Genomic DNA, 26,913 nt, shown 5'->3' with positions numbered 1-26,913 from the left:
ATGGTTTTGTTAAGGGGAAGTCTTGCCTGACCAACTTGATTGGATACTATGATGCAGTCACAAAAGAACTGGATGCAGGGAATAACTTTGATATTATATACTTGGAGCTTAGAAAGGCTTTTGATACTGTTGCACATGGAAGACTGCTGCACAAATTGGAGCAGTGTGGCATTGGAGGCAAATTGCTGCTATGGATAAAGGGATGGTTGAGGGGGAGAAGACAGAGAGTGGTAATCAATGGACACTGCTCATCGTGGACTAATGTTATTAGTGGAGTCCCTCAGGGCTCAGTGTTGGGTCCATTATTGTTTTCTGTATTTATAAATGATATTGATGATGGTATATCAAGCTTAATGTCCAAGTTAGCAGACGATACAAAGGTTGGCAGGGTTGTCAAGGACACTACTGACACTATGCTGCTGCAACAGGATCTGGAAAGGTTGAGCAGATGGGCTGAGAGGTGGCAAATGAAGTTTAACATTGACAAATGTAAAGTACTACACATGGGAAACAGCAACTCCAGAGCAACGTATCAACTCTGTGGTACTACACTGACAGTGGTAGAGAATGAAAGGGACTTGGGGGTGGTTGTGCAGGCAGATATGAAGTTCTCTGAGCAGTGCAGACGGGCTGCAAGAGTAGCTCATGGAGTATTGTCAATGATATACAGGAATTTTTCCAGCAGGGATAAGGAGGTGATTATTCCATTGTATAAGGCAATGGTCAGGCCACACCTAGAGTACTGTATACAGGTCTGGAGGGCTCATTTCAAGAAGGATGTAGAGCTGCTGGAACGAGTACAGAGAAGGGCAACAAGATTAGTGAATGGAACAAAGGGGTGCTCTTACGAAGAAAGGCTTAAGTTTTGCAAATTACAGTGTCTGGAGACTAGGCACCAGCGAGGTGATCTGATAGAGGTGTATAAAGCCTTGAATGGTTTAAGCATGCTCAATGCTGATGGGATTCATCCTCTAGCTCAGAAAAATCACCTGAGAGGGCATAAATTCAAATTGAGGAAAGACAGATGTAGGATAGACGTGCGGAAATTTGCCTTTAGCCAGCGGGTGGTTGGTTGGTGGAACAGACTTCCATCCCTTGTGGTGGAGGTTGATAGCCTAAATAAGTTTAAGGCTCAGCTGGACAGGTATTTTGAACGAACAGAGGGGTGAAGTGGAAGTGGGTTTTTTTTTTTTTTTTTTTTTTTGGCTGATGCTGCATAAGCTTGCTTTCTTGCATCAAATGCTAATGCTAATACTGATAGAATGCCCAACATATGAAAATGATTGATAACAAATTTTTTCATCATTATATAAAGAAAATCCAAAACATCACCCTTAAAGATCTTTTGGGTGACAAGAAATGCATATCATATATTTTTAGATTGATACAAACAATCAGTGTCTACCATCTACTGTAAATAATATAATACCACAGAAAATATTTAACCTCCATACATTCGAACAAGATTTATATACAGAGAATATATTATAACAAATGGACTGGCACACTATGATCTCCATTGTTAATGCACCAATAAAAAACAACAGCTTGTATTGTGACATGCAGTATCCTGGAAAGAAAGGTGTAAGATATTACGAGGCTTGCTGAGGATCTTCATGGGACAGGTAAATTCATGGGTTGTGTTAGGGTAACTAAGAGTAAGAACAGGTGTATGTACACTCCCATTTACACCAATTCTAGGACTATAGTAAACAAATTGGTGAATTTAAGTATACCAGTTAGACTGTGAAACATGAATATTGCAGGTGTATTGGAGATATGGTGCCACAGATTGCAGAATTTGAAAATGCTGAGTATGTGTACAGGAAGGACATGTTTGTATGTAAGTCCTTGAGGCTGTCACAGACATTCTCTCAGATATGCCAGACAAGCTGTTCTTGCTACCTGTGAGTCTAAAACGCTGATGGAACTGATATTCGGGTGACACTCAAGTCAAAGTGGACCCAATTTCGGCGAAATCCGGACGGTCTATGACAGCCAAATCCTCTGCTTGCACCTTCACGATGGTGGGACTGTTAGTAATCCTGGGTATAACCTTCATGCACAAATACATGGTGGGTGACCACCCAGGTGTGAACCAACGTAAGCAGGGGTCGAGGTGTGGCGCCCACACCACATGGAGGAACGCCGCCCCTCTATGTTACCAGGCAGTACTAGGTGGTAGATGACTCTCATCAACCGGTGAAATACCACCACTTTGCTTATTGGAGGCTTGAAGTGGTGGAACCCATGTTTAGCCTCTAGAGCTAAGTTCCGGCCAACCCTTCCCTATCTCTTCCATCATGCAGTATGATTGATGATTTTTGAGGTTATGATGAATGTCGTGGCGAGATCCAATATTCCTTCATTTTGAGGGTACAGCTCTAAAACGGTGTTCGCAGGCCGGCCGCTAGTTAGTACACCGGACTGAACCTATTGGTAACTCTCTAGGAAGCTTCCGGATCAGCTAGTGTATAATCTTGCTACCTCTACTCTGCCAGATAGTGACTGGAGGGAGTCCGAGTAGTGTGTATGCGGGGAGCATTGTCGAGGCCACGTTATGTCAAGGATCTGGGTATATTCTTACCACATGTACGCCATATCCAAAAATTTCATTACTTCATACAGCATGTCCCACCCACTTTTTCTTACTATTGAATACACCATGAATTGTCAAAATAATAGAGCAAGCTTATCTGCGAAAAGATCTAAACCTCCCAAGGACTTCCTAATTCATTTCACAAATATACTTGGTCTCAATTCTAATCTCAACGATGTCCATTTCCACTTGCAGTCTTCCAAACCCCATGTACTTTTTCTGACTGAATCTCAGTTATCAGTTGATTCAACTACTGCTCATCTCAGATGTCCAAATTATTTGCTGTATGATTCCTTTCGCCTCAAAGGTGGTACTTGTGCATATGTCCGTTCTGATATTCAGAGACTTGGCAATTTCGAATCTCCTCTCTTTGATCTTCTCTGGCTTAAAATCTCTCTACCTCATTGTGTAAAATTCATCTGTTGTCTCTACCGTTCTCCCAACTCCACTAATCACTTGGAGCTCTTTGACTTCCTCTCTTTGCAACTTGACTTTCTCCAGTCCAACTTTCCTAACAGTGAGGTAATTTTCCTTGGTGATTTTAACGTTCACAACTCCAGCTGGCTTCCGTTTTCTAGTCACACCGACCCAGCAGGTCGAGATGCTGAGGCTTTTGCAATTACTAATGACCTAGCACAGATTGTTCATTTACCTACAAGAATACCGGACAATCCTAATCATACAGCCAATACGCTTGATCTTTTTCTCACAAACAACCCTTCTAAGTACAAGGTTGAAGTGAGAGGTCCTTTAGGCACTTCAGATCACAACTTGGTGATTGCCTCTTCTCCAATGGAACCTTTATCTCATGGCTATTCCCAACCTCGTGTTGTTTGGCATTACAAGAATGCAAAATGGGATGACCTGCGAGACTTCTTTTCTTCTTTTCCTTGGTCTGATTACTGTTTCAAAACTTCTGATGTCAACGTTTGCTCAGATCGTGTCAGTGAAATTATTCTTGCAGGAATGGAATCCTTTATCCCACACTCCACTTTAAAATCTCGTCCTTTATCTAAACCTTGGTTTTCCAATAAATGTGCTAAGGCTGTCCAAGAGAAGAACGTTGCATATCGTAATTGGCTTGTTTCTCATTCTTCAGTTTCATTTTCTGCCTACACCAAAGCTCGCAACAATTGTAAAGCAGTTATTAATCAGTCCAAACTAGAGTTTGAACAGGCTAAGAGTAGAAAACTTGCTTCTTGCCCTAATGGTAGCCGAGCATTCTGGTCTCTTGCCAAAGCTATTGGCCGCAACTTTTGCCCATCTCTGCTCCCACCTCTGTCCAAACCAGATGGTTCTGTTGTCACTTCAGCCAAGGATAAAGATGACCTGGCATCCCATTTTTCTTTGAGCTCATGTATTAATGATCTTGGTAAAACACCTCCCACCACTCCTAACACGCTCCATTCAATGCCTCCTGTGGTCTTCCGTCAAAAGGATATCAGAAGGATTTTGATGAATCTTGATGCTAAGAAAGCTCCAGGTCCTGATGGTATTTCTCCACTTGTTCTCAAAACCTGTGCTCCTGAACTTACTCCTATTCTTTGCCGCCTTTTTTCACTTTCTTATTCCAAAGGTGTTTTTCCTTCTGCTTGGAAATTTGCTCATATCCAGCCAGTTCCTAAAAAGGGTGACAAATCCCTCCCATCCAATTATCGTCCCATTGCAATTACTTCTACTCTTTCTAAAGTAATGGAGAAATCAATTAACCGCCAACTCTTAAACTACCTAGAAACTTTCCGTCTGATCAACGATCGCCAGTATGGATTCCGTCAGTGTCGATCCACTGGTGATATTCTGGCTTATGTTTCCCATTTATGGACTAATTCAATGGAAAGGTTCGGTGAAACACAAGTAGTTGCTCTTGACATCTCAAAGGCTTTTGATCGTGTTTGGCATAAAGGTCTTCTAAACAAGCTTCCATCTTATGGTTTGCCAACTGTTTTTAGTAATTGGTTATCCAGTTTTCTCTCTGATCGCTCACTGAGGGTGATGGTAGATGGCTCTCTGTCTTCTAACTTCTCCACTAATGCTGGTGTCCCCCAAGGTTCAGTTCTTTCCCCCACTCTTTTCCTCTTGTATATCAATGACCTTCTTCCATTGACTGGAAATCCTATCCATAGTTTTGCCGATGATAGCACATTGCATTCAACTTTCCATTTTGAGAAACCTTGTCCAGCTCAATCAGCTTTAAGTTCTCGAAAATCTGCTGCCAATTCCTTAAATGCCGATCTTCAGGTAATTCTCCAGTGGGGCAAAGACAACGTAGTTGATTTCAACCCTTCTAAAACTCAATCTTGTCTTATATCTCGCAAAAAGGATTCTTCTGCTCCTATGCTTATCTTTAGTGACACTCCAATTTCTAGGCAAAATGATATATCTCTTTTGGGGATTACCCTGACTTCTAATCTCTCTTGGCACAAGCACATTACAAATATTGCTTCCTCTGCATCTAAAAAACTTGGTTTTTCTTTCGCTCTCGGCGTTACTTTTCTCCCAAACAGCTGCTCACTCTGTATAAATCGCAAATCCGCCCTGCCATGGAATATTGTCCCCACATCTGGGGTGGTGCCCCCAAAACCTCTCTCAGGCTTCTTGATTCCATTCAGAAGAGGGCAGTTCGGTTAATTAATGATTCATCTCTAACAGAGTCTCTCCACTCGCTGTCTCATAGACGCACTGTTTCTGCTGCATGCCTCTTCTACAGATACTTCCATGGGCACTGTTCTTCTGAATTGGCTTCTATAATTCCCGCTCTCTCTTTCAAAACAGTCCGAACACGTGCCGCCACCAGCCAACATCCATTTACTGTCCAACTTCAAACCCACAGAACCAACTTTTCATCTTCCTCATTTATTCATTCAACTGCCGTTTTCTGGAACAACCTTCCTTCATACGTATTCCCTGAAAATTACAATCTACAGAAGTTCAAGTCCAATATCAACAAATATCTTCTTTCGTCTTCTCAACCTCCAACCCAAGCACGGTACTAAGTACTATAGGTTTAATACCTCTCGTGTTTGGGGTTCTCATAAAAAAAAAAAAAAAAAAAAGTATATAAGGTGGAGTGGCACTAGAACCCTAATTCAGCTCTGCCAACAAAGGGCCTACTTCTGAGTTATAATTATTATCATTATTATTTTAATAGTCCCCAGACCTAATCCATATCTGTATTGGTCAGAAAATGTAGAAGTGTGTTCACTGTGTTGCATGTAGTGCAAGCTGAAAAGCTCAGAGTAATTTAAGAGGGAAAACCAACTTCCCCTGCTTGAGATCAGCTGCCCAGAAAGATTAGGCAGGACCACATCAGTGCACCCAGTTGATGTGGGTGGCCAATCGTAATGTTGAGTCAGTCTGGCATGACATAAGCACTAGAAAAACAAAAGTGAGAGGAATGTGTTATAAGACATTACTGTGATGAGTGTAATGAACACCTGTACAGACAACTAGAGTGGACCATTAAATCAGGATGTCTTATAATGGGGAATTTTAACTTTCCAGATATTGACTGGAACTTGTGGGTTAATCACTCACACAGTAGCAAGACTTTTCTGAATTTATTGTATGACTGGTTTTCATATCAGCATACTAGAGAGGCAGTGAGAGAAAGCAACACTCTCAACCTGATTATCAGGAATCAAGTCATGCAGGTAAAGGAACCACTAAATGGCAGTGATCATAATATACTGAGGTGGGATCAACTTAAAGATATAACTGCTGTCAAAGGTAAGAGAAAGAATTTTGCTTTTGTAAAGCAACTACAGTGATTATAGACAATTTTTAAATTCCTTGTGGTGGGACCAACTGATGATGCTAGAGCTTTTTATACCTATTAAGTGCAGTTGGCGCATTATAGCCTAGGTTGCTGTTGCACCAGTAAACCCAAAACCAAATACCAATTAAGCGATATTGTTAAAGGTTCATATGACATTTTAAAAATATCATCTGAACTGATATTACCAGTGGTAGAGCAGAAAAATGCATGGAATGATTATAACTTAGTAGGAAACACAACCCTACAGTAAGTACAGACTAGTCCAATCAGTTCACCAAAGCGTGGCAAGCTATGGAAGATTGAAAAGTCTTTCAATAAAAAATGCAAAGAAAAGTGAAAAAATCTCTGCTTATGTTGGTGGATGCAAAAAATAATTTTGAATTCATATATGTAGATTTCAGAAAACTTTTGATAGTATTCCACGTGAAAGATTGCTATACAAATTGGAGCAGTCTAACATTATTATTTACCCCAGGGGCTCATATCTGGTGAGTATGAGCACACCCAGGGTCCTGAGCTAGATATCATCATTCTTCTCTTTTTTGGTGATTCCCTTCTACTTCTCTCTCTCTCTCTCTCTTAGGGTAACGTAGAATTTTTTTTTTTTTTTTTTTTTTTGTTTTGGCTGGTGCAGCAAAAGCCTCGGGCTTCCTTGCACCATATGGCTAATGATAATTAGAGGCAACCAAATGGTGTAGATAAAAGGAGGCAGTTAAACATGAGGGACAGAGAGGTTATCAGTGGGCACTGCTCTTAAACTGATGTTATTAGTGATGAGGCCATTGTTGGTTTCAGTATTTATAATATTGATGAAGGCATCAGGCTTGATGTTAGATGGTCAGTGACAGTAATCAGAGTATAACACTGCAGTAAGATCTAGAAAAAGGCAGATGGATAAGAAGTGGCAGTTGAATTTTAATATTGACAAATGCAAGATACTGTATGTGGGTAACAGTGATCCCAGAATAGCATTCCAACTGTGTGGAACCACACTCTAGGTAGTAGAGAATGAAAAAGACCTAGGAGTAATTGTGCAGTCAGACATCAGGTTATCTGAGCAGTGCCAATCAGATGCTAGGACAGCCCATGGTGCTTTGTGAGTGATATAGTGAATTTTGTCAGCAGAGATAAGGAAGTAGTTAATCCATTGTATAAAGGTACATTTTGAGTATTGTGCAGGCCTCCATAGCCAAGTGGTCAACTGCGAGGATATGAAAGTATACCCACTTTGAATGACCATGGTTCAGGCCTGCATGACTACTAAATATGCTATAATGTTCATCTATTTTCTCTCTCTCTCTCTCTCTCTCTCTCTCTCTTGTGAACTACTCTGACCTTACACTGTTGTCCTGACATATAAAAAGAAAATTTATTTATTTATGTCTGGAAGCTTTATTTTAGGAAGGATGCCAATCTATTGGAACAGGAGCAAAGAATACCAGTGTGATTAGTGAGGGAAACAAATGGTACTCTTACCGAGAAAGATTTCAATCCTGTAGATTGCAGCATCTGAAAATGTGGCACTGGTGTTTAAAGCTTTGAATGGAATGAATAAACTGAATGTTGATGGCAGTCTTACTTAAGAATAAAGACAATACACTTAAAGATTATAAATTTAAATTGAGAAAGATTGGTTGCAGTATAGATATATGGAAGTTTGCTTTCAGCCACAGGCACTTGATTGTTACAACCATCTGGTGTTGTGGAAGTGGGTAGCCTGAATAAATTTAAGGAGTAGTTAGACAAATTATTAGAGGGGGATGGATATATAATGTAGGAAGTGTTTTTATTATTATTATCATTTTCTTTGATATTTGTTTCGCTGATGCTCTAAAGGCTTGCCTTCCTTGTATTATATGCCAATACTAAATACAGCCTGACAACTATATCACAGCTCCAATAAGGAATTCTATACATAGTCCACTCTGAAATTGGGGAAGGAAGTTGTGTGGTAAATGGTTTCTATATTTACCACATAGCAATATCTTCTAATGATATTAATAATTTAGCATGATTTAATCAATTTGGTCCTGTTTTATTGTGTATATAAATTCAAATTTATACCTGTGTTAAAGACTGTCATACTCTCGGTAAATTGCATTACAAATTTCAGATTGTCATATTTTCCTGTAATGTTATTTTTATATTTTAGAGTTTAAAAGTTTACCTCTTGCATGACAAGGGTTCAATTCTATGCAGGGCAGATTCTTCACAAGATAAGCTTCCCACAATATCCATTTCACTCTTTCACATGATATTATATGTTTCTTCATCAATTATTTTCATAATTTTCCAGTATTTGCAGTGCAGTTCATCCACATGTTGGCAAACATTTTTCAATTCATCTGCAGTAACTGAATTGAATTCCGTCTTTTTGGCATTCAAATTATTTATACTTCTGTCAGTATTGTTTTTTGCAACACATCAGTTTACTATTCCTAGATATATTGTATAGGATTAAGATCACAGTGGTATGGTGCAAGCCTAATACAGAATGCTTTTTATTTCAATAGTCTGTCAGTCACATGTGTTTGAGAGAGAGAGAGAGAGAGAGAGAGAGAGAGAGAGAATGTGGGTGGCTCCCTTCATTTTGCTTAAGTTTCAAATGGTTCAGATTTTCTCAAGTCTGCAGAAAATGAAATAATAATATTCACTTTCCACCTCTGTAACCTTTGTTTTGTGGCTGACACTATTTGGAGGTGTGTTAATTGTGTGCAGTGGTACAGATCACTGTCCATTACAGTCATGAATTTTTATTTCAGATTGAGTAAAAGTTTCTCTTGGGTTCACTTCTCAAAATTAACACTGATTATTTCCTCGTGGTAATCTTCAGATTTTGATTTAAATTTAAAATTTAAGAGGACATTTGGTACAAATTCAGATTGATATAAGAGGACATTTGGTTTCTTAAAATGGAAAGTGGAATGCAATGTGCTATCATTGGCAAAACTTTGGATAGGATTTCCAGTCAATGGAAGAAGGGCATTAATATACAAGAGGAAAATAGTGGGGGGAAAAACTTGAACCTTGGGGGACACCAACATTAGTGGAGAAGTTAGAAGACAGAGAACCATCTACCATCACCCACAGTGCGATCAGAAAGAAAACTGGATAACCAATTACAAAAAACAGTTGGCAAACCATAAGATGGAAGCTTGTTTAGAAGACCTTTATGCCAAACATGATTGAAAGCCTTTGAGCTGTCAAGAGGAACTGCTTGTGTTTCACCAAACTGTTCCATTGAATTTGTCCATATATGGGTAAGATAAGCCAGAATATCACCAGTGGATCGACACTGGCGGAATCCATACTCGTGATTGTTGATCAGACGGAAGGTTTCTAGGTAGTTTAAGAGTTGGCGGTTAATTGATTTCTCTATTACTTTAGAAAGAGTTGAAGTAATTTCAATGGGGCGATAATTGGATGGGAGAGACTTGTCACCCTTTTTAGGAACTGGCTGGATATGAGCAAATTTCCAAGCAGAAGGAAAAGCACCTTTGGAATAAGAAAGTGAAAAAAGGTGGCAAAAACAGGAGTAAGTTCAGGAGCACAGGTTTTGAGAACAAGTGGAGCAATACCATCAGGACCTGGAGCTTTCTTAGCATCAAGATTCATCAAAATCCTTCTGACATCCTTTTAATGGAAAACCACAGGAGGCATCGAATGAAGTGTTGGAAATGGTGGGAGGTGTTTTACCAAGATCATTAATACATGAGTTGGAAGAAAACTGGGATGCTAGCAGGTCAGCTTTATCCTTGGCTGAAATGACAACAGAACCATCTGGTTTTGACAGAGGTGGGAGCAGAGATGTGCAAAAGTTGCATCCTTAACAGTGAGGAAAATTACCTCACTGTTAGGAAAGTTTGACTGGAGAAAGTCAAGTTGCAAAGAGAGAAAGTCAAAGAGCTCCAAGTGAATAGTGGAGTTGGGAGAATGGTAGAGACAACAGATGAATTTGACACAATGAAAAAGAGAGATTTTGAGCTTTGGCAAGAGACCAGAATGCTCAGCTACCATTAGGGCAAGAAGTAAGTTTTTTACTCTTAGCCTGTTCAAACTCTAGTTTGGACTGATTAATGACCGCTTTACAATTGTTGTGAGCTTTGGTGTAGGCAGAAAATGAAACTGAAGAATTGAAAACAAGCCAATTACGATATGCAACGTTCTTCTCTTGAACAGCCTTAGCACATTTATTGTAAAACCAAGGTTTAGATAAACTGAGATTTTAAAGTGGAGTGTGGAATAAAGGATTCCATTCCTGCAAGAATAATTTCTCTGACATGATATGAGCAAACGTTGACATCAGAAGTTTTGAAACAGTAATTCGACCAAGGAAAAGAAGAAAAGAAATCTCTCAGGTCATCCCAATTTGCGTTCTTGTAATGCCAAACAATACGAGGTTGGGAATAGACGAGATAAAGGCACCATTGGAGAAGAGACAATCACCAAGTTGTGATCAAAGGTACCTAAAGGACCACTCACTTCAACCGTGTACTTAGATGGGTTGTTTGTGAGAAAAAGGTCAAGCGTGTTGGCTGTATGTTTGGGATTGTCCGGTATTCTTGTAGGTAAATGAACAATCTGTGCAAGGTCATTAGTAATTGCAAAAGCCTCAGCATCTCGACCAGCTGTGTTTGTGTGACCTAGAAAACGGAAGCCAGATGAAGTTGTGAACATTAAAATCACCAAGGAAAATTACCTCACTGTTAGGAAAGTTTTACTGGAGAAAGTCAAGTCGCAAAGAGAGGAAGTCAAAGAGCTCCAAGTGATTAGTGGAGTTGGGAGAATGGTAGAGAATGGTATAAATTCCCGAACTTTTGTAACTCTGTCCTCATTTCAAATTGATAGATGCCACTTCCTGGGTCATTTTGAAACATTCTCACTTCCGTGTTTGAACTGCTTATACCATTCAAGCACACTGGTATGACTTAAGTTTCATCACCATAAACAGGGAAAACTGGGAAAACCTGGGAAAATAACAAGGTTTCCTAGTTTAAAGCAAAATTTGATATCCATTTGCTCTTTTGCAAAATCGTGACACGGAACAATAATGCTACAAATGAAACTGGTTGTTACTTGTAACCTGTCAGCCTATTTTCAAATTCATAGAATATGACTGCAACGGCACCAGTCCAGGAACTTTATTGTCACACCTTGTATATACAGTCATACTGTGTAAATTTATTAAAGATTTGAATGAAAAATATCATTAGCATTAGCATTAGTAGAGGCATATGATGCAAGAAAGCAAGCTTATTCAGCATCAGCCAAAAAAAAAAACACACCACTCCCATTTCACCCCTCCGTTCGTTCGAACTACCTGTCCAGTTGAGCCTTAAATTTGTTTAGGCTATCAAATTCAACAAGTGATGGAAGTCGGTTCCACCAACCAACCACCCGCTGGCCAAAGGCAAATTTCCGCACATCTATCCAACATCCGTCCTTCCTCAATTTGAATTTATCCCCTCTGAGGTGATTATTCTGAGCAAGATGAAGAATCCCATTGGCATTGAGCATGCTCAAACCATTCAATGCCTTATACACCTCTATCAGATCACCTCGCCGGTGCCTAGTCTCCAGACTCTGTAATTTGCAAAACTTAAGCCTTTCTTCGTAAGAGCAACCCTTTGTTCCATTCACTAATCTTGTTGCCCTTCTCTGTACCCGTTCCAGCAGCTCTACATCCTTCTTGAAATGAGGCCTCCAGTACAGTACTCAAGATGTGGCCTAACCATTGCCTTATACAAGGGAATAATCACCTCCTTATCCCTGCTAGAAAAATTCCTGTATATCATTGACAAGACACCATGAGCTACTCTTGCAGCTCGTCTGCACTGCTCAGAGTACTTCATATCTGCCTGCACAATTACCCCCAGGTCCTTTTCATTCTCCACCACTGTCAGTGTAGTACCACAGAGTTGATACGTTGCTCTGTGGTTACTGTTTCCCATATGTAGTACTTTACATTTGTCAATGTGAAACTTCATTTGCCACCTCTCAGCCCATCTGTTCAACCTTTCCAGCATAGCATCAGTAGTGTCCTTAACAACCCTGCCAACCTTTGTATTATCTGCAAACTTGGACATTAAACTTGATATACCATCATCAATATCATTCATAAACACCGAAAACAACAACGGACCCAACACTGAACCCTGAGGAACTCCACTAATAACATTAGTCCACGTTGAGCAGTGTCCATTGATTACCACTCTCTGTCTTCTGCCACTCAACCATTCCCTTATCCATAGCAGCAATTTGCCTCCAATGCCACACTGCTCCAATTTGTGCAGCAGTCTTCCATGTGCAACAGTATCAAAAGCCTTTCTAAGATCCAAATATATAATATCAAAGTTATTCCCTGCATCCAGTTCTTTTGTGACTACATCATAGTATCCAATCAAATTGGTCAGGCAAGACCTGCTCTTAACAAAACCATGCTGCGTCTGAGCTATAACTGAATTCTTGTCTAGATGATCCTGCAGTGCTTCTTTAACCAGTGCCTCCATTAATTTACCTGGAACAGAAGTTAAACTAACAGGTCTATAATTACTTGTGTCAGCCTTTGATCCTCCTTTGTGAATTGGGGTTACATTTGCACATCTCCAGTCTATGGGTACCTCCCCTGAGTCCAAAGAAGCTCTCATAATTATGGCTAGGGGTTTGCTTACTTCCTTTGCTGCCTCCTTTAATATAACTGGATAGATCCCATCCACCCCAGGCGCCTTTTTTATGTTTATCCTCAACAATCTCTCCTCCACTTTCCTCTCAGTTATTACAAAATCATCTAGCTCACTGCCAATGTTTACTTTACCTACGTCATTCTCCTTCCTGAATAACTCCTCATGCGTGAATGTAGATGCAAAATACTCATTTAGATTGTTAGCCACCTGAGCAGGATCCTCAACTGTTGAACCATCAATATCCAGTGGACCAATCCGATTCATCCCTTTCCTTCTTGAGTTTAAATAGGTAAAGAACTCTTTTCCGTTTTTCTTTGCATCCTTTGCCAAGGATTTTTCATAGTCTGCCTTTGCCTGCCTAATCTCCTTTGTGACTTGTTTACAGACCAACTTATATCTATCATAGGCTTCCATGTCACCCATTAATTTGTATGTATTCCATGCATTTTTCTTCTCTGCCACATGTCTCATTAGTTCATCTGACAACCATTTAGGCCAATACTATCCAAGTAGTATTGGCCAGAATAATGAATTTCAGTGAGAAATCTCTACTTACCTACTGATGCATTAACACTTCTGTCAGTTTCTGAAATCTAACCATATGTATTACTTCATTATGTTAGAATTGGTTAAAGAAATTTGCAGAAAGAGGCATTAAGTAATTAAATTTCAGAAACATGAGGCTTGCATGGGAGAAATGAATGCACAGTCATGTTGTAACTACTGCTATCTGCTTGCTGGAGCAGGCTACTGAGCATTCCATTTTATGGTTGCTTGAATTTTGAGTATGCATGCAGTATACTTGTGTGTATTTAATTATTTAAATAACACATTTGTACCAATGTTTAAAATACCAGATATGGAAACATACCTTTTTGAAAAAATAAAATAAGTAGTTTTCAGCACTGACCATCTAATTCTTGGATATATCTCCTAGAGGATTTCCCACATTAAGCATTATAATCAGTGGTGTTACTCGTAAAGCTCAATAGAACAGGTTATTAAAATTTAAAAAAAATAAAGTATTGCTATGTCTGTAAATGAATAATTGAAGCAAACCAGTTGTTAAAAATGTGACTCACTGAGTATAATTAAAACAGTTCTCTAAAGTCTTGTGCATATTATTCCCTTGGACTCTTCATAAGTATTCCATGTAATATTGATAAAAATGAGTACAGTTTCTGAATTTTGTGGCACATCGGAATAACCTGTTGCTGATGTGCCAATAAAACCCGAATCTGAATTTTGCCCTGATAAGCAAATGCAGTTCCTGCTCCCAATCACAGTGGTATATATATATAACATTCAGAACACTTCTGGTGGGCAACATGACTAAGCTATTGAACATATTCATATGGCTATCTACATTTGAAACATAAGTGTTCTGGTAGCAGATATGATTTACTATTCCTGATTTAGTTAAATTAACAAAATAAATTTTATCTTACCTTTTATTCTCCAATTTAATTATTTCAGTAAAACCAAGTTTTATCTGCCATCAGAGTTTCTTTGTTTCATTCATTTTTTTTTTTTTTATGGCATTATATTTGTATAAAAATCTAACACCAGTCATACAGTCAAAAGGGTGCCTCCGTAGCCAGGTGGGAAGGAGCAGAGCAGCAGTGCGTAGCACACGCTTCTTGATTAGACCGGGGTTCGAGCCCATCACCACCAAATACGGAAGATGCGGAAAGGTCAGGGAATGGCCACCGCATTTCCCGGAGCAATATGGCCTTAGTTGCTAATGCTCCTAAAAACCAAATAACAAACAAACAAACAGTCAATAAAATTGTTTGTCGAAAAATAATCACAGATTGATTGAATAAGTGATTCAGTTCAGTTAGTGTGCTTTGGGAAAATAGGTTGCTAATTGAGTTTTCCATATTTCTTAAATTTTGCTGAGCAAATTGCCAGTTTCAATTCGTGTGGACTTATCGAGCAAAGGTATAATGTGACTTGTACTCAGCCATACTTAGAATACATTCGGTTCTGCAAATCACAGCATCTGGGGACTAGGCACCTGTGAAGCGACTTGATTGAGGTGCTTAAGGCTTTGAATGGTTTGACCAAGCCAAGCTCATTGCTGATGGAATTCTTTCTCTTCCCCAGATTAATCGCCTGAGGGAACTTAAATTCAAATCGAGGAAAGACAGTTGTAGAATAGATGTGCGGAAATTTGTCTTTAGCCAGCAGGTGGTTGATTGATTGCTGGAACAAGCTTCCGTCTGTCGTTGTGGAAATTGATAGTTTAAATAAATTCAAGTTAGAATTAGACAAACATTTTGAGTGGGTGAAATGGGAAGGTTTTTTTTTTTTTTTTTTGCTGATGCTCTATAAGCTTGCTTTCTTGCATCATATGCCTCTACTAATTCTATCTCTCCTCCATTACCCCGATCAAGACTGAACTCACTTAGACCATCTCTATATTTATTTTCAAGATCCGTTGGCCCTTACATAACCAATCTACTCCTCCATGCATATAGTAACATCTTGCAAACCATAAACATGCCAACAGTGTGGAAACTTTATCTCAAAACCTGCCTAAAAGTATCCATTTCAAGACTCCAAAGGATTACAGGCCTATGTCAGTCAGTTGCCACACCTTTGAAAACTTTTAAAAAAGCACTTTTAAAGTAGTACTGCAGTATCCCCTCCTTTGGTCATAACCCTGCATATTTCCATTTAGTGGGAAATTACGATGCTTGCTAAACAGTGGCGATCAAATAGATGGGGTTTTTTGTTTTGTTTTTTTTTTTGATATTTCATCTGCCTTTAGCAGAATCTGCCAAAGTCCTACTAAAACTATTGCAGGATTACCATATGATCAGGCAAGGCAGTTCTAATCTACACTCTGAATGGAGGAGTCCCTTGGGATGAAGTGCTTTTCTTTTCACCACTACCATTGACTCCTACATTCATTCAAAGTGTCATTAAGTACCACCGCCCAAGCATAGGCTTATATATGGCATAGTGCTTAATGTCACTTAAACTTGGCCATTAAAACTCTAAACTTTCAATTTAACAATTCAGCACAGCTAAAATAGCTGAAAATATGAACTACAGTAAACCCGCTATTCGCGGGGGTTACGTTCCTGAGAAATTCCGCGAATACTGAAAACGCGAATACTGAGTTATGGCGCCCATGGTAATAAAAGGGTTCCGTTCCAAAGTATGAAATATATAACAAAAATTAGTCTAAAATTTTGTCTGTACGTATTATGTGTATTTACCTACATAATATGACTATGTACATAGACAAACGTAGAGAGTAAGTACATAAAAAAAAAAAAAGCATAAGGCATCGAAATGAAAATAAGAAACAATTTATTAAATGTAATACTGTACATATTTATTAGACATTTTAAAGAAACCTTTCAAAAACATATCAAGAACATGGGTTGCTGGGCGAAAAATAACCATATCGATTTTTAAATCTTTCAAACCAGCCTTTGCTGGCTAAAAAACTTATCCCGCGAGTGCTATCACCAGTTTCACTAAAGTGTAGTGTTGATAAAGGTGTTTTGCCTTTTCACGAATGATAAGTGAACTTAACGGAATTTTATTTTGAGTTCGGTCTTCTATCCACAGATTTAAAGCCTTTTCCATTTTTTCTAATTTCACATCACGAGTTATAGAGCAAATTTTTGATGCAATTAGCGCGTTTTCACAGACACTACGGCGGATTTTTTCTTCCGATTTCTTGATTGATCGTACCGTTGACTCATTGATTTTATAATGTTTTGCCACTGAGGAGACACTTTCACCATTAGAAATTTTGTCTAACAATTCAATTTTACTCGCTAATGTCATCACCTTCTTTGATCTTTTCACAGTTCCCTTTTTATTCGCGGCCATATTTTTGTAGGATTAGAAAAGAACTTGTCCACAATAAAATCACTTTCTTTTAACTTTAACACGCTCGAAAAAGTCTGTTTACATCAACACACTGCAAAATGGTAGATTTTTCACTTTTGTAAACGTATCAATTAAAAGCAAGAGATGAAACCTTCTATGACAAGCGCATTACACATACTGAACAAGGATTAGCTTGAAACATCCGCGCTCGCGATTTTGTCACCCCCCACCCATTGAGCGCAGGACACTTCCTTTTTACACCTTTTAAGTTATTTTTACTCATTTTTAGAGAATAAAGCACAATTACAAAATGAGGAGGCACACTTGATACACATAAAGCTGTGAGCGTGTAGCAAAACGAATAAACAACACCATAAAGGCAGAGACAACTCTATTAACACCTCACTAGCTCACATTTTACATTTCTGGGGGTTACTACCATAAAACAATAAAAACAATTTCCAGTTGCGTTCCTGCTAGTGGAATCTGTTATAAACTGGTAGTGAACTCTATCTAATTGCATTTGCGATAATACCGATAGCTGGAATTGTGTTGGTTTTTAAGTTATTATGGTGAAATGTGTTTCCCCTTCACTGCTATAAAAAAATAAATACATTTTCAGAATCTTCTCTTCATTTCTATCGTGTTGCGTTCAGTTGGGGTGATTCCGCGTTCGACTGCCATTTCTTGTAAACACAAAGGCGAATCGTGCATATGCGAATTCAGTTCGTGTTATATACAATATCGTTCCCCTAAATTGTGTAAGATTGAATTAGTGTAGTGTAAACACGTGTTATAAGACGACTGACTGTACTACTCTGTGGACTGGGCAAAATGATTTTAGCCACACCCATGTTTTTTTCATGGCGGAAAATGTTCCGGCGCTTTAAAATTCACATTTTTTTAGGTTTAAATCAGCGACCGCGAATACGCGAAACCGCGAATACAGATACCGCGAATAGCGGGGGTTTACTGTGCAAGAATTCTTATGCCACTTGGCCCAAGCAAGTGAGATAGACATTAGGTTCACTGCTAACCTTGCCTATTCCAGTAGACTTCATTTCCATAGATCACCTCCACTATCCAGCTTTGATATGCTCTCTTCTTTTTAAACACAGCATGTATAAACTTTTTAAAATAACAAAATCTGTACTTCTCCACAAACATGGCCCATAACATACTCTGTTCAAGGCCACCCAATAATAATTCTAGTTGATTCCTAAGTTCAACATACTGGCTGCAATAAAACAGAATATGTTCTGATTTTCCTGCTCTCCACAAGTGCAGTTCTGATCTCTCACCAGACTCAGCTCATACAGTCTCTTTGCGAGCCCATGCCCAGTAAGAAAAAGGGCCGCATGTACTCTGAAATGTTGCCAGACTTTCTTTCTTACTTCTATAATATTCACTTTAGGTAGAAACATAAGTAACTCTTCCTTTTTCAGATGTTTCCCACCTCATCTGCCATACTTGCATCAGTTCTGACAGTATCTTCTTTTTCTCTACTTTAACATCCTGTCTGGTATACATTTTCCTTCCTCTGGACACGAACCCAAGACAATCTTCCTTACATAATATAGCCTTGTATAATATATCAATGCAGATAAAACTATCTGCAGATCAGCAGGTAAACTAAATGAAATCACCTGAAGAGCATCTGTAGACACCCTGCACACTCTAGTGATAGATAGGAGCACGAATCTTTGGGCCTGCAATATATGCTTCTTTATGAATGAATTAGTCATCCTTTGTAGCCAAGCTGCCAAGGCATAGGTGATTATAGTACAAATAAACAATCATAGCAAGTTTAATGCACGATCTTTGATACCCTGGTCAACTCTGACTCTCTTTAACTTCGCATATAATATTCTAATTTTCTGCTTTAAACATTAGCATAAGGGACAAAATTCATTCGCTCTCCTATCACCAGCCCTAGGTACTTAACAGATGTTACATATCATACAGACACTCTTGAGTCCTCACAAGAGGGCGTCTACTCATACTGAGTTGACCTTTCAATAGTAACTGCACCGTCTTCTTTTCTGAGATTTGCAGGCCATATATCTTAGACCATTCCATGAGATCCCACATAATTCTCGCAGCCTGTTCTTCTATGTATGACCGAGCATTACCACATATCAAGAAGAGAAGGTCATCAGTATACATCAGAACATCAATCCCAAATAGTTCTGCCTCAAAAACTCATCAATGATCATGCACCAGACCTGAGGTCATCCATTTACAACCCCTCTTTCTATCTCTGTATATACAGTTCTTATAATTACTTTCCTTTTCTTAAAATACTGTCTAAAGACAGAAAACATTTTTGTTGAGAATTCTGTAACTTTTAGCCTAGACCGGATCCCCTCCCACCACAGCCTATCGAACGCACTGTGAAAATCAACAAACACACCCAGCACATACTGCCCATTGTACTCTGGTTTCCCTTTCCTGTAACCAAATTGGTTACAAGAAGACAACATTCTTTGCACATATCTAATCATTATCCTACTTATACATAGGCGTTCATATGTTTTAACCAATACCAATAACAAGGCAATCAGACGGTGTACACCAGGCTCTTCTGGTGTCTTATCTGGACTTTTAACTATCAATCTGAATAGTGCAGTTCTCTAGGCCAGGGAAAAGGAACCCCTATCCCAGACATTTATTATACATTTGTACAAACAGCAGTGGTTTAATTTGAAATGCTGTTTTCATAACTTTTACTTCGAAGTGATCAAGGCCTGGTGATCGGTCATCCTTTGCCTGTGCAATCGCTTGCAAAACCACCTCCTGCTGAGACAATACTCAGCATTGCCTCTGACCATCTCTCGTTGAATCTCAGTATGTTCCATCTCCAATACTGGAAATAGATCATCCAAAACCATGTTTGTGGATCTGTATCAATCTATAGTGTTAATACCATCTCTATTTATTGTATAACTTACTTCATTAAAATATACCTTTTTTTTTAACTATTTTAAAAATAGAACCCCATGGGTCTCTTGATCCCCTTTTGCTCACAAACTTTCTCCAAGAGTTTTCTTAACCTCTTATATTCCGATTTATACACATTAGCCAAATTTAAATCACTTCGATGTCGATAGTTCTGAAAATTCTCACTGTTCTTAGTTCTTTCCTTTGAAGTTCTAAGAGACCACTCCACCAATTCACTGCTTGCCTTCGAAACTTCTTCCTCTTCATACTACACTTAGATGACAAAAACAATATATTTTGTAATTTAACGTGTTCAGCATCAGTCAATTTATCCCAGTTTACATTATCAGACTGAGCATGGAAAGCCAGATCAAATTTTGTCCAGTTTGCAGTCCAAACCGCAAATCTTTCCATTTCCTTCTCAATTTCTTCTGCTACAATGCTACCAATCTCAAAAAGAATAGCATTGCGATCACTGGTTGTCAAGTCTTCTATAACTGTCCAGTTGTGAACTCTATTATAAATAGAGATTGTACTCATAGTAAGATCTCTGAAAAACTCCACATGTATAGTTGAGTATGTAAGCCGGTGTCCTGGCACATTCATCACCACCAGCACCGAGGCAGAAAGAAAATTCTCAAGAATTTCACCTCTCTCATCAGACTCCCTTCCGGGGATTTTGAATTTGAGTCAAGAGCAACAATCAAATTATTACACAAAACAACATGGCATACCCTCTCTAATTTATTTAAATGTACTTCTATATCCTCAGAGGGTGGACAGTATAAGGAGACAAAATATATTATTCCAAAACTTCCAATAACCTCACAACAAACAATACTATCATCAGAAAGATGAGTCAACTTAGTAACTACTAGTCATACATTTCTTACTATGATTGAAGTCGTTGGGTGTTTCCCTTCCGATGTCACACAATAAATTATCGGGTATCCCCTTACACCACCCAACACCTCATAAGTTCTTGGACTAATGCAATATCAAAATTTTTCCTTTTCATTTCGTATGCCAGTTGTGCCGCAACAGCTTTCGATCTTTGTGCATTTAACTGTACTACTCTTAACTCACTAGCCATAATTTATTTTCAATTTATATTGCTCCAGTGCTCTTACATACTCTTGACATTCCTTGTCAACTGCAACATGGTTCATCGCCCTTCTTTTTATCTTACAATTATTACAAACTGGTGTCTCATTTTTCCGAGAACATTCCCTATATAAGTGGCCTACTTCCGCACAGTGACCACAAATAACAGTTCGTTGACAGTACTTAGAAATAATAATGCTATAAATGTCTGTAAATGTACAATGCTATAAATGTCTGTAACTCAGACATTTATAGCATTGTAGTACAGAATGTATTTCTCAACACTTACATGCCATCCAAGAGGCAAATAATCTCGCTCTTTTTCCTATGATCTTCCAGACTTTCGATCGGACTTCCAGCGCCCGGTTGACCTTATCATTAGTTCTATATTTATTTACTGACACAATCTCAACATTTTCTTTAAACAGTTTTTTAGAAATTTCATTATCTTTACAGTTTTTTATCCACAGTTGCTCCGTAAATTCTTCTTGATTCATGTCCTTTTCAATATCAGATAACACCATTCGAGGGTGAATTGTTCTTGGAACACTGAACTTTAAACCAACTTCTTGTGTCTTCTTCCAGCCCTTGATTCTGTTAATGTCATCATCTCCCTCACCTTCCATAAAGATGCCACAATTTCTAACAGTTCTTATATTTCTAACCTTTACATCTTTCAGTAACGGCTTCACCTCCTTTAACAATTCCTTTTTCACTTCTTCGCTTGTTTTAAATCGCTCATTTCGCACCTTTTATCAAAATAATTTTTGGAGTTTTTTTTTTTTTTTTTATGACAACCCCAAACACGAAAGGTATCAAAACCTATAGTACTTAGTACCGTGCATGGGTTGAAGGAGAAGTATGGGGGGAGGGGGATGCCGGAAACTTTTCTCTAGAGACTAAACATGGCTTTCACCACTTCAAGCCTCCAATAAGCAAAGTGGTGGTATTTCACCGGTTGATGAAAGTCATGTTTTCCTTTGGTGCTTCATGTACAATTGCTGCATAACTTTTCACTTCATGTGCACTTTCTCCAATCTCTCCTTTGACAGCAAGTTTTCCGTGTACACGTCAATCGCTTTGGTTTCTAAAATGTCCCACATTTCCAAAATTATCTTCATTGCTGCCATTGTAACTCGACTACACTTATCAAACAAATAGGCTTTTAGACATTCTCTAATTTTCTTTACATGCTCGATTTCTTTATATTTTGATCTTTCCTTGCTATGATCATCTCTTTTCTTCTTGTATACACCTCCAGTTTCTTTATTATAGGACTTATCTTTTTTAGGACAATTGCTTGATCTTGCTTTCCTCTTTTTAGATTTGGCCATTTCACCACTTTTTGATTGCATATCCTTAGGAGTTGATTGTGAAGCCTGAGGCAAGCCCAAGAGAGAGATGATGATACAGCACCCTTAGGAGGTGGAGTTCTTGGAATTGTTCTGCTAGAAAACACTTCCACTTCCGCTAAATCTTGTACCTGTGACAAAATTTCTTCATTCACTTCTTCTTTTTCATCATCCGTTACAGCTGAAGTTGCTTCGAGGAGCTCTTCTTCACTTATAGATTCTTCAGACTCCATGCTATCAGGACTTTCTTCTTCAATAATCTTTTCCATAGTTGTATATACTAAAATTCAAATTATTTACAATTAAAAGCTCAATCTCAAAACAGTGAGAAACAGCTAAACTATTTACAAAATATACAAATTCAAAACTCGAAACTGGGATCAAGAGCTCCAAAATACGGTGCACTTTGAATGGACCTAAAATGCTACAAAAATATCTGCAACAATCTAAAATCCGCCTTGCTCAAGTTAAATGAACAAGGGTCCCAAATTTGGCCTTCAATTAAATTTGGTGAGGGCACAGAATGCTGTCAAAAAGGGAATAAATAGCCTCAGGAATGAATAAATAGCCTCCCTCCTGAGTTTGAAAATTTTCAAAACTCGAAACTGGGATCAAGAACAGAACAGAAACAGAACAGAACAAGCTCCCTGTCCCCTTTACACCAACTGCTCACTTTAGCCAGGTAAGGGGTTCCCCCTACCTGCCCACTCCGGACCACGAGAGGTATGAGCAGCACTGCAGGCTAACCAACCCTGGGCAAAAGGAAGACAGAAAAAAAAAACTGTGATTCACACAGAAATAGCACTATCACACACTAGTGAGAAAAGACTCCCTATTGCCCCAGCGTCGCCCCCAGGGCATCCTGTTCAGAGAGTGTGACTACACAAGGATCTAGGTATGATATAAGATGAAAAATCTGCCTTTGCCCTTCACCTTGCAGATGTAAAGAAGAAAACCCTTGGGCATTGTGGCACGTTAGACAGGAGTTAACTGGGATATGGAGTTACAACCTCCTAATACACTCTATGTTGATGTGTATCACCAGTCACCCTATATGCCTCCCTTGTATGACCCTTCTGCCCCCACTGTTAATCTCAAGAAATTCTTGTTGAAAATTTTCACTGCAAGGGTAGAAATTCCAACCCTGCTGAGACTGTTCTTCACCATTTAACTACTAGCAGACTCAAACTACAATTCAGCCACCTAGAACAGATAGACTCTTCACTGGATGTTTTCTTCCAGTGCCATTGAAATAATCCTCACCCTTCACATAGAGCAACTGATTTTGCAAAGAAAAGGTCTACCAGTCTGAGATAGTGTATCTAATGTGTACACTCCTGTCCAGTACCTATCAAATTGACATTGGGCACTTTGAAAGGTGCTGTCTATTAAGTAATCATATACACTATGTATTATTATCTAAACCTGTAGAATTGAAGCATTTAATTAATGTAACCTTCATATATCTTCTTTTAAAAAAGAAAGCCCCTGGCAATGTAGGCCATTTCCAGGGTGAAATTTATACCTCAAACTGATTTGAATAAATAAGAAATGTAATATTTTGACCTAATTATGTAAAAAAATTTTTCAGGTACCCTGGATCTGTTATGAGACAAGTGAAAGAATTAACAAAAAATTTTAAAGCTGCCAAACAGCTTAAAAAACAGAGAACTTAAGTTTTGTTTTGGATACTGGCATTGGGGGAAAAAAAAGTAAGTATTTGTTCATTATAATGTCTCCTCAGTAAATATGGTTGGCAATGATACTTATAAGAGTGACCGCATGTTTTAGTATTTTGTAACTGTGTTCACACACACAACAGAGTTGACTGCTTGATTCTTGCATCTTCCTTCATGTAAATTTCTTTTTTTATTAAAATAGCATTATGAAGTCTCTGATGACGATCACAGATATGTTTCCATAACAAAAGGTGATTAATATGCTGTTTCATACTTCATTAGATAAAGAAATTTGAGCCTAAACTTTATTTGTAGGACCCACTGGACATTATCAACATATGCAATACATAGCTTACATAAGAGTATTTGTCCCTAGTCCCAACTTATACATAAGTTGGGAATCAAATAAAGTTATCATAGGCATTTTTGGTGTTAGTAAGATGCATTACCTAATTCCTAGTGCTAGATTGCTTCCATAAATATGTGTTACTGTTAGTATGCTGATTGATTGATTGATACTAGATAGTAGGTGAGGGCATCTATGCTGATGGCCCAACAAGACCAACTATCTCAATGAACCTGTTGGCATTGTGATCAACCCTCTGAAAGATGGCCATTCCTTTGGCAGTGTATAAACAATTCAACTTTCAAAACAAAAGGAAATAATTTCCTTTTGTTTTGAAGTGCTTTGGTGGTTCCACTTCATTGTTTTATCTCTCCCCTGTAACCCTCTGGGCCCCCAGCTCCTTAATCCCTCAAAGTGAGAATGAGAGTAGCCTTGTGCAGACAAAGTTTTTACTGCTCCTGGAAAAGAGAAGTTTTTTTTCTGTTTTATTATCTTAAATTGGCATATTAACTTATTTTCTAGGGTAGCTTTATATTCCTAGTTACAATATTTAGTTTAAATTTTAACTTAGATAGAGATTTTGTAGGTATTACTTAGTATCGGTAAAGGTATCAAATCCATGCATTACAAGTTGCAGCTCCGCTGAACGAGAAGTTTTTTAGCCATATTTAGCCGCTTTATTGACCAATTGTTATATTAAATTATTTTCTATAAGTAGATTATAGACCTAGTTTATTCTGAATTTATTCAGAATAAACTGAATTGAGACAGTGATATTTGGAAGTTAATTAATACTTAAGTGTCCGTAGATTTACCGTTCGTAACTTGCCACCATTGTTATACAATACAATGTTATATCCCAAACTAGATAGCATTAGCTTAGTATAGTATAGTACATAATATAATATAATATTGTCAATTAATCAGTAAAATCTATTAATCTTGTTAAACTTCAATTAAATTGTACTTTTTAACTAAATACATATAACGACTTAGATTTTACAAATGTAACATAATTAATTAATACATAACTTGATACAGAAGTTATATAAACGGAACACGTAGTAATACTCGATACTGAAAAATATATATAGCGTAATAATTGTGTCTGGATACAAGTTTAGGGTTAAAATTTTGTACTGAAATTGAAATTTTATTGAAATTAAATCGAAATCATGACTCAGACCAGAGCAGCAAAGCAAAAGGCTCAAGCTAATGTGAGTGCTGTGGCTCAGAGGAGAACTGAGGGGGGCAGTTGCCCTCTGAATCACAGCCTTTTAAAATGCACTGCTTGCTTGATGGTTTTTTTTTTTTTTTTTTTAGTTGTTGGCGCATAGGCTTCTGTGGCCATAATGCACCTCCCAAGATTTTTGAAGTACTTTGATCCAAGCCCGAGGCGGGAATCGAACCCGTGACCTTTGGGTTGCCAGGCAGGCACTTTACCCACCCGGCTAGCCCGGTCGGCATTGATGGTTGTGAAGCAATTGGGTGCGTGTGCATGCAATGTAAGGAAATCAGGCAACAACTGTTTTTTATGGGCCTATATGAGAGTTTGAAGGACAGGGTGGATGCCCTCGAAGGACCGAAATTGAGGGGCCCATCAAGCTCTCAGCTGCCCACATCAACACAAGAGCTTGCACTTGATCATCATGCAACACAGCAGCAACACCCAACAAAGAATGCGCTGGTCCCACAGGAACTAGTAGTTGTTGGTGACTCTATTGTCAGGCAAACGGGGAACATGGTATGTAAAAAGGATAGGTGGAAAAGGACCAGGGTATGTCTGCCAGGGGCAAAGGTTGATGACGTTATAGAATGGATATCATCTTTTAAGGGCACAAAAGGTGATATTGTTGTACACGTTGGCACTAATGATATTAAGAGCAGGAGACCGGCAGAATTACTTAACAAGTACAAGTCACTGTTGAAAAAAAGCCGTGCAATTAGAGGTGAATTTGAAAGTGTCTGCAATTCTGCCCAGACACGATAGGAGGAAGTATATGATGAGAGACTTGTCAATCAATTCGGCCCTGGAAAGATTGTGCAAGGCTCAAGGGGTAGAATTTTTTTCAGCCTGGTCTGTACTTGTTAACAGGAGAGACTGCTTCTACAGGGATGGGATACACTTAAATAGAAAGGGTGCAAGAATATTTACTGATGCTGTCGACGCAGTGTTAGGTTGGTCGGAAAACTGCTAGCTTGGGGGGATACAAGGACTAATAGATTAACAGTAGCCACTGGCAGAGGTGAAAGTGATTCTTGCACTGCTTCTATTGGAATGAGCAGCAGCCTGGAAAACAAGATGGAGGGTATTTCAGAGACTGCTGGGAGTCATTGCGGTACAAATAAACACATGGGTTGTGTTAGGATAGCTAAGTATAGGAACAGGTGCTTGTATACTTGCATGTACACCAGTGCTAGGAGTTTGGTAAATAAATTTGATAAATTTGAGGTATTGCTCAAAACATCAAAGGCAGATATTGTTGGGATATCAGAGACGTGCTGTCACACAGATATAAGGAATGCTGAACTGGAATTTGGGGAGTACAATGTACGGAAAGGATAGACAGGATAGGAAGG

The 26,913-nt window shown here is 38.6% G+C and overlaps 1 protein-coding gene across 1 annotated transcript in view; it reads left to right on the top strand.

The window, feature by feature from the left end:
- Positions 1 to 26,913, top strand: part of LOC150080628 (partner of xrn-2 protein 1-like) — a 127,751-nt gene that overhangs the window by 84,400 nt on the left and 16,438 nt on the right. The window contains exon 3 of the mRNA XM_090381353.1: positions 23,900 to 24,020. Within this exon, the coding sequence (XP_090237479.1) occupies positions 23,900 to 23,984 (85 nt within the window). The 3' untranslated portion in view covers positions 23,985 to 24,020. The remainder of the gene's footprint in view (positions 1 to 23,899; positions 24,021 to 26,913) is intronic.

This window comes from Mastigoproctus giganteus, chromosome 9 (genome assembly GCF_048544385.1).
Source record: "Mastigoproctus giganteus isolate SK-2022 chromosome 9, ASM4854438v1, whole genome shotgun sequence".
In the NCBI taxonomy this organism is placed as follows: domain Eukaryota; kingdom Metazoa; phylum Arthropoda; class Arachnida; order Uropygi; family Thelyphonidae; genus Mastigoproctus; species Mastigoproctus giganteus.
The sequence above is the reverse complement of the archived record's forward strand: the minus strand, read 5'-3'. Positions and strand labels throughout refer to the sequence as shown.